The sequence below is a fragment of the Lagenorhynchus albirostris genome, chromosome 5 (assembly GCF_949774975.1).
Source record: "Lagenorhynchus albirostris chromosome 5, mLagAlb1.1, whole genome shotgun sequence".
NCBI lineage: Eukaryota > Metazoa > Chordata > Mammalia > Artiodactyla > Delphinidae > Lagenorhynchus > Lagenorhynchus albirostris.
Genome location: NC_083099.1, coordinates 3,867,240 through 3,875,703, shown reverse-complemented (window position 1 = coordinate 3,875,703; position 8,464 = coordinate 3,867,240). Strand labels below are relative to the sequence as shown.

General features: G+C 48.4%; 1 protein-coding gene across 9 annotated transcripts in view; it reads left to right on the top strand.

Annotated features, from left to right (window-relative positions):
* Positions 1 to 688: 688 nt before the first annotated feature.
* Positions 689 to 8,464, top strand: part of NR1D2 (nuclear receptor subfamily 1 group D member 2) — a 46,844-nt gene continuing 39,068 nt past the window's right edge. For 7 of the 9 annotated variants that reach the window (XR_009540619.1, XR_009540618.1, XR_009540620.1 and 4 more), the window contains exons 1-3: positions 689 to 975; positions 6,960 to 7,220; positions 8,140 to 8,228. Coding sequence is in view for 4 of the 9 variants with exons in the window: in XM_060149522.1 (XP_060005505.1) it covers positions 960 to 975; positions 6,960 to 7,220; positions 8,140 to 8,228 (366 nt within the window). In the remaining 5 variants the exon portion in view is untranslated. Of the gene's footprint in view, positions 976 to 6,959; positions 7,221 to 8,139; positions 8,229 to 8,464 lie in introns of those variants that run through there. The other 2 variants (XM_060149524.1, XM_060149525.1) reach the window with 2 other exon arrangements.

Here is an 8,464-nt window from a genome sequence, read left to right as displayed (position 1 = left end):
GCACTTCCCTCTTCATACCTCAGCACGCGTCATTTGTTTCCAGCTTTTTCCTTGTGATGTAAAATTTGCATACAAGGCGAAATGCGCAAATCTTCAGCGTGCATTCGCCGAGTTCTGACACATGCATACGCCTGTCTGCACCTTAAATTTGAGCTGCCTAAAGGACATCAAGGTGGCATAATCAAACGGGCTGCTGGATGTCGGAGAGTGGAGCTCATTCAGCACACAGGTCTGTTTGAGCTCTTGGACTGGATGAAGTCACCGAGGAGGTGTAGAGGGAGATGTGGGCAGTGTCCGCAAGGAGCCCGGCGTTCTGAGGTCTGTCGCGAGGAGAGCGGACCTGCGGGGCGGTCTGGGGCTGGCCCTGCCCGGGGCCTGAAAAGCGGGTCTGCTCGGCGCCACCCGACGGAGGGGCCCTGAGGTGTCACTAGACGGGGGAGGGGGCGCAGGGTTGGGTAGAGGAGCGTGGCGGGGGACTCCCGGCCAGAGGCGGGAAATCGGGAGGAGGAGGGGAACCGGGGTGAGCGCGAGCGGGCGGCGGCGGCGGCGGGAAGGAGGGTGAAGAGGGGGAGGGGCGGCGGCGCGGGAGGGGCGGAGTCGCCGCAGCGGCCGGCCGCGGGGCGGGCGGAGGGAGGGGGTGTGTGCGCGGGTCACATGGTCGCGGCTGCCCTCCCCGTCAGCCGCCCTCGCCGCCGCGGTGCGCTGGCTGCAGGAAGCCGCCGCGCCACCGCTTTGTTGTTAGGGGCCCCGCGAGGAGCGCCGTTCGCCGCCGCCGCCCTCTCTCCCCGCAGCCCGCTCTCCGGCCGCGGGGCCCGAGTCCGGGCGCCCCGCCCGTCCTGCCCATGAGGGGGCCCAGCGACCACCGCTGCCTCCGGCCCGGGGCGGCGCGGCGCTGAGGCGGCGGCGGCGCTGCCCGCTCTGCGGGATCGGGCGGCTCCGGCCTCCTCCCCGAGAGCACCATGGAGGTGAATGCGGGTAAGAGCCGACTGCGGCGGGTGGGGCGCGGCCGAGGGGCGCTCGGAGCCCGTTGGGCACTGCGAGGGCGGCGGCGGGGCCCCGGGGTGGCCGCCGCGCGCCGGGGACCCGCGTCGGGCTCGGCGCTCGGCGCCCGCCGGCCCGGCCCGCTACCGCCCTGCTGGCCGACCGCAACGCCGCAGCGCGGCCTGACGGCGCCGGCCCGGCCCCCCCTCACATGGCCCGGCCGCGCGAGCCACGTGCGCGCTGTGTTTACGTTCGGCGGCGCGCGGGCGCCGGTTGGCTGGGCGGGCGCGTGACGAGGCATTACATAATGGGTGCTGGGGCGGCGGCGGCGGGCGGGGACACGTGAGGCCGCGCGCCTCCGTGACCCACATTCCCGGGGCCGCAGGGACACGTGGGGGCGGGGGCGCGCGCCGGCCGTGAGCGCCGCAGCCCGTGGAGGCCCCGCCCCCGGAGCCCTCCGGGCTGTGACGTGGCCGCGATCCCCCTCTTCCCCCGCGGGGTTGCTTGCCGCGGAGGGGGCTGCGCGTGCGCGCCCCGGGAACCCGCGGCTCGGCGGCCCCGAGCGGGCGCGGAGGCCGCAGTGTCCTCCGCCGGCGTGCGGAGCCGGGGCCTGGCAGGCGGGCGGGAGAAGCGCGGGGCGTGGGCGCGCTCGGGCAGGAGGAGGGCCCGCGGGGCGGTGTGGGGCTTCCCCGACACGAGACCCTCTGGGGTCGCCCGGCGGACGGGCGGAGGAAGGCCCCGGTTGTAGCGCTGCCTCGTGTTTACCAAAAAGAAAAAAAGAAAAATATCAGTTTTAACGATCTGCGGGGACGCGACTGACCTTGCACACCTTCTGTGATGAATACGCTCGAGGCGCCAGTCGGGACCGTGAGGGATTCCACCCTTAGCGAAGCCCTTGGCTCATGTGGGCGGTGACCCGGGGTGACTCCTAGGCCTCCTGTACAGCTGGTCCTTGTCAATTCGCTTAATTGCTTTAAACCCATGGGTCACTGGTCTTTCCTGAAACCGGTAACAGATTTTTTTTTTGTCTGTGCTGCGTGGCATGTGGGATCGTAGTTCCGGGACCAGGGATTGAACTGGGGCCCCCAGCAGTGCAAGCACCAGTCCTAAACACTGGACCGCCAGGGAAGTCTCAGGATAACAGAATTTGACTCTGTCAGTCCCTTTCTTGCTACAGTTCCTGTTGCAACGCCACAGAGCAATACCAGGCTCGCTTCTGCCCTTTTAGCTGCCGCCCCTTCTCCCAACGAAGGATAGCCCTTTACCTAAAGCCAGTGAGGTTGCGGAAACAGCCAGTGATTATTTTTTAAGTTATTATATGTACTAAAACCATCCCTTGATAATAAATTGTGAACGTTCCATGAACATTTTTTTAAAAAAAGCCATTTTCCTGTGTTTTAATTACCTGTGGGCCTACTTAAGCTTTGAGGATAGTTTAAAAATTTAAGTAACTCTTACGGAATTAAACTTTTACTTGGTAAGGATTTAGAGTTTATAAACTTCTACCTCGTCTAACCCAGCGTGAATGAAGTCTTCCAGCTTCGTGGTCGGATAAGGTGGGCCGGCTCAAGTGATTAGAAAGTTTTTGTCTGATTTGAGCCTTCCTGGAACATTATCAGTGAACTTAATTTTGATTTTAAAGTGTGGCTACAAATTATAAAATTTCCTTACGATGATTGCTGACCCCCACCCCTCCCCTGTCGCCAGTTCACATCCCTTGGTCAGTGTTGTTTTTTTTCTGATCATCATCCTTGTTGCCCTTTGGGATGTGGTATCCAGAAGTGGAAGTTGTTGGTCGGTTACCAAGTTCCAAGCTGGGGATGCTGCTTGTAAATGAGTTCTCTGGCAGGCTCGGCTTTTGTAGCATATTGCTTTGCTGACTCACAGTAGCCTTGCAGTCAGCTATATTCTTCTCATGTGAACTGATTTGAAGCTAGGTTTCATCCATTGTGCAGATAATTGTTTGAGCTGAACTGTAGGGGCTTGCCATTATCATCCTTAAATTTTCTCTTTTTCCATTTGGCTCCAAGTTCAAGCTGTCGCAAGCTGTCATCCAGTATACTATTTCTGCCATCCCTCTGTCTGAAGGAGTGTTGATAAGCATTCTCTTGAACTTCCTTCACGTTGTTGTAAATGTTGGCTGGGGTGGGGCCAAATTCAGTGCTGTGTGGCGGCCTCCGACCCCTCCCTTTGGGTCGATAACATTTTATTAGTCAATACTTATTCACCCAGTGACCATTTCATGTAACTGTCCTGTAAATCATGACTCACTGTGTCTCTGCCCTCTCCATGACTAATACAGAGGGGAGACAGTGAAGCTGTAGAAATTGACTCTATACATTTTTGTCACAGATTTTGATTGAGTATACCAAGTTCTTTAAAATAAATAACATATTGTACACACTTCATAACTGTGGCGGCGATGCACATTTGAAAAATTAGGAAAACATTCCCACATAGGCCATCGTTATCTTTACAAATCTGTAGTCTACTCTGTTTGTCACTTGGAAAGGGAAACAGTGAGATAATGGGAAGAATCAGAAGTGAAGAAGGAAGTTGCCTGACTCGTTGTTGGAGTTGAGGGAGTCAGCAGGTGGCCTGGAAATAAGAACCTGCAGAGAAACCTCTGGGTCCACGCGACACGTTCAGAATTGAAGGAAAGAAGCGTGGAGAGAGAGGGTTCGTTTTGTTTGAACTGTCCTGATCCAACTCTTCCAGTATAATGACGGTAAAATAATAATCATCAGGATCTGTTGAGCATTTATGTGCCAGGCCCTTTACATGTGTTGCTACTTTGGTGCCTCACGTTAACTCTATGAAGGAAGGTGCTGTTGTCACCATTTGAAGATGAGGGTCAAAGTAAACTGAAGTGAGTAACTTACCCAGGCAAGTGGGAGAGCCAGGTGCACATAATGCACTTGGGGAGCACAAGCTGTGCTGTAGGTTGAAGCCCACATAACATTTGAAGGCATAGGCAAAGCTTGGTGGTCCTGTCTCCTCAGGGGTCCATGTGGTTTGCCGTGGTACAGGGTCATAGCTGGTGGAAAAGGAAGGGGTCAGTAGAGCTTCCCCATTTCATCATTCCTCTCTTTTAATCTTGTTGCTAGTCAGTAGGGTTTTTTTCCCCCAGACACTAGATTACACTTGCCCCCCTACCCCTTCCCAGGAATTTACATGGAGACAAGAACACTGTTTTACAAAATAAGACCTATTTGTTTTTTGTCACCACGGTTTTTGTTTTCTTAAATAACGTCTTCTGTAGTACATCATTTAATAACTTACATATTCTTTAAGATCCCACTTATTGTCACCTTGCTCATGATCTCTGCCCTCTATAGTGCTCTTGTGCTGTCAGCAGTTCACAGTAGTTTGTATGAAACATTGCTCATGTTGCATTGGAATGCCTGGTTAATAAGGCTGTCTCCCCAGCTGGCCTTTAAAGCCTTTTAGGGAAGGGACCATCTTGTTCTCTGGAGCCCTGACACTGGGATACAATTGGAAGTTTAGTGCTTCATTAGGTCCACTGTATCATCTTGTGAGTAGAAATTACTAAAAACCTACTTTTAAAATGAGAAAACTAAAACTTCTTAAAGGTAAAAACGTTTGGTTCTAAGTCACTAGGCAGAAAAGTACACTCATGAGTTGAACTCAAGCATATTTTCCAGGATGATGGGCAGTGGGGGTGGGTGATGATGGGCAAGCCTAGAATTAGGGTAAGAAAACCCCAATATATGCTAGGACAGTAAGTGCTTCCCAGCAGTACAAAGTTTGATACTGTCTGACATTGACCACTGGGTAAGCCCTAGCCTGGGAACCTGGCCCAGCTCTAGGGTCCTTTTCAACTAAAAATAGAGAAGACTGTGCCTCAGCTAATTTTAGCTTGAGGCATCTAAGAAGTACATTCTGCCTGTTTCTGGAGCTGTTGGGACTTGCTGGTTCAGGGATTTTACCTTTCTTGTGTTACCATTAAAAACTGTCTCTGTAAAAATCACTTATTTTAATAATCCCCTTTTATGGACACCATTTCATTTCAATCTTATCATAACTCTGGCAGATATTGCCATTTTATAGAAGATGACTCAGGTTTAGAGAGATTGAAAGTAACCTGCTTGCCCAGGTCTTCTCAGTAAGAAATAATACTCTGTACTCTGGAATTAGACAGCCTTGACTTTCAACCCTGGCCCTGCCACTTAGTAGCTGTATTAACCTCTCTGAGTTCCTCTTCTGTAGAATGGAAAAATGGAAGTGAATTTTATAGGTTTCTTGTGAGGATGAAATGTGGTGTGAAATTGTGTCATTTTATTCTCGGCATTCTTGGTGTCTTGTATTTTTCACTTCCCCTTCTTCATTGGGTTGAGGAACTGCTAGATGTACTCCTTACCTTCTAGGAAATGAAATTTTAATGTTTTTGGGTTGCTAACTATCAGGTGGGTAGATTGGTGTCTGGTACATGCTGACACAACTAAATCAGAAGGTCTTGCTAAGAGAATGTAGCTGCTTCTTGATGGGTCATCTTTGGTTCCATGGTTCTTGGCACAAATGCTTCCTGTAAATGACTGTTGATTCCCTAAAGACAGGAGTTGGATCTTAACTGGATTGATAATAGCCCAGTAATTTTTCTTAGATTTGATTTTGGAGCTTTTGCAAAGGAAGGTGTGTTCTGGGTAATTAGTACCTTCTATTGCCCAGTCAGTGCTTTAATCCGGTTCTTAAGCCATCAGGATAGCTCTGATCTCTAGAAGTTTATTTCTAAGCTGAGGTAGTTAGAAGACCTCATGGGTGTAAATGGCTGACTCAAATGCTGGCCCTGGGCAGGTCTAACTTCCTCACCTTTTATCCTCTTGAGATATTAGTGAATTTACTACCTAAAGTGTTCTTTAGAAAAGATAAATAGCTGTGAGACCTTCCTGTGGGAATTTATTGAAGACTAAGGATAATATTTTTCTTTGTATCCTGTTCCCAGTGGAGGTAAGTGAGAAAAAAGTAGCAGTTTACTACCACCTGGAATTTCTAATATGACCTTTAGATCTATGAAGTTTTATGAAAACAGAGGGCACAGTGGTTTTACCCAGTAACACGACATTTGATAGACTTCCAGGTTAAAATCGTTTTTCTCTGGATTCACAGCGTATTAGAGATATTCAGGCAGTTAAGTCGGTGAAAAAATCAACCTTGAAAACTATGGGCCAATTTGTGCTTGAGTTCACTAGTTATAGCCATTCTTAAACTTTAATATGACAAAGAATCGCCTGGAGAACTTGTTCAAAATGCTCATTCCTGAGGGTGCCTTCTCTAGTTTGGGCTTTGTGATAAGGGTGTCTGCAAGTCCAACGTCAGAAGTAGGTGGAGAAGGCAGTGTGTGGAACTGGGGTTTAGTGGATAGTCATAGAGTCTTTGGGGAACATCGCGACAGAAAGATTCTGGGGGCAACAGCTATGAAAGGTTTTCCATTTCCAGATAAACTACTTTATCCAGAGTTCCAGGTGTTACGTCTGTTCCTGGTTGACCTGTGTTTTAGCCAAGTGCTGGGGGAGCTAAATGATGAACCCATTGTTCTAGGATTGTTCCATGTAAAGGTATAATGAAGGACGCAGAGACAGGACCAGAACCCGATTTCTTCACGGCCAAAACAACTTGATTACTCTAAACTGTGCTGTCGCTCAGGAAGGTTTTTCATTCCTTTTAGTAATAGGTTGGAAAATGAAAAGCTTTAGGTTTGGATCTGCATGTGCTCAGAATGACAAAGCCAGTGAGAACCTGCTCACATTTTAAATCAGTGGGAATTGTTTGGCTTTGAACTTTGTGGAAGCAAGAAGAATAGTAGGAAATAAGGAAGAAAATAAGTTACTTTTTCCTTGTGCAGTAATTTTAACCGTTAACCTGTCTCTAAAGTTAGTGACGTTACTGTTCAGATTTGCAAAAATAGAAAATATGTATTATCGAGTATCTAATTGTCTGATTTCCCCCATCTTTTCCAGGAGGTGTGATTGCCTATATCAGCTCTTCCAGCTCAGCCTCTAGCCCTGCGTCTTGTCACAGTGAGGGCTCCGAGAACAGTTTTCAGTCCTCCTCCGTCCCATCTTCTCCGGCTAGCACTAATGCTGATAACAACGGGAATCCCAAAAATGGCCATCTCTCCAATACTGAAGGCATCCTGAAGGATGATCGGATAGATTGTTCTATGAAAACAAGCAAATCGAGCGCACCTGGGATGACAAAGAGTCACAGTTCAGTGACAAGTGAGTTATTTAGTTTTCTAAAGGTTTGTGCCACCGATTGCAGGTGGGGCTTGTTTTATCAGCTGCTCATTTGGGGGACCATTTTATTTTGGGGTATAATTTTCACTCCCTTCTGGGTAATCATAGTTCAGTAGTTAGGTAAGAAATCAGTGATGATCTGAAAAGTTGCAGCCTAGGGGCTGTCATAATTGGTTCTTGCTGCAGAGCAAGATCTGTGCTTATGTACTCTGTCTGACCATGTTTCCTTCGAGGGTAACCTCTTACCCCATTTCACAGTTATCTCTCTTCTGCACTCCTAGTGCCGAGTCTGGTTTCTAGACGGAGTACTTACTCGTGGAAAGGGGTTTGCTTTCATGAAGTTGGAGCTAGGAACATTTAGCGGATTGGGATATCCAAATGAGTCGTGGAAATTAGGATCCCTGAGTGACTGTGGAGGTGATGGGCTGGTACAGGGCAGGATCAGGCAGAGATGGGGCCTGACTGGGACCAGCAGGTGAGTTGAATTGAGTATTTGTACAGCAGCCTGTGGAGACACCCCTTTGCACCTTTTGTTGATTGACACCTTTGGCTAACTTCTTAATTCTTATCCAGCAGGATTGTTTTCTTAGCTCTGGTTGCATGTCTGATGTGAAGTAACTCTAGATTTATAAAATTTCAATGTATGTTTAAAATCATCGGGAAAGGAAAAACTAGCTCTCTGAGATATTTTTGGCAGTGCCATAAACTGTTTAAAAGAAATTCATGATTTCTTTTGATATGTCAATTTGGTGTAAAGATTTTTCTTTTACGTTATAAAAGTAGATTTGTATATTTTTAAAGTACTTACAGGTTGAACAAAATAAAATATTCAGTTGGAAAGAAAACAAACAATTTTAGTTTTTCTTCCAGCATTTCACTTTTGTGTCTGTTTGTGCCTTAGAATTTAGTGGCATGGTTCTACTGTGTAAAGTCTGTGGGGATGTGGCGTCAGGATTCCACTATGGAGTTCATGCTTGTGAAGGCTGTAAGGTAAAGCATGCTTTTGTTTCTTTAAGCTACCGATTCTGGGATTAAAGAAATTGCAGTTAGCATTGCCAGTTTACACAGTTGATAATCTGGGAGGAGGAGAGAAGTCAGCTGTTCCTCTTAAAGTTTTAAGCATTTTATGTAGTGTATAAACATAACTTGTTTTGAAAAATATATTTTAAATTCAGTGAAACTATTTCTTTTTTCTTTAAAATTTTGATATACATAAATTTGCTATC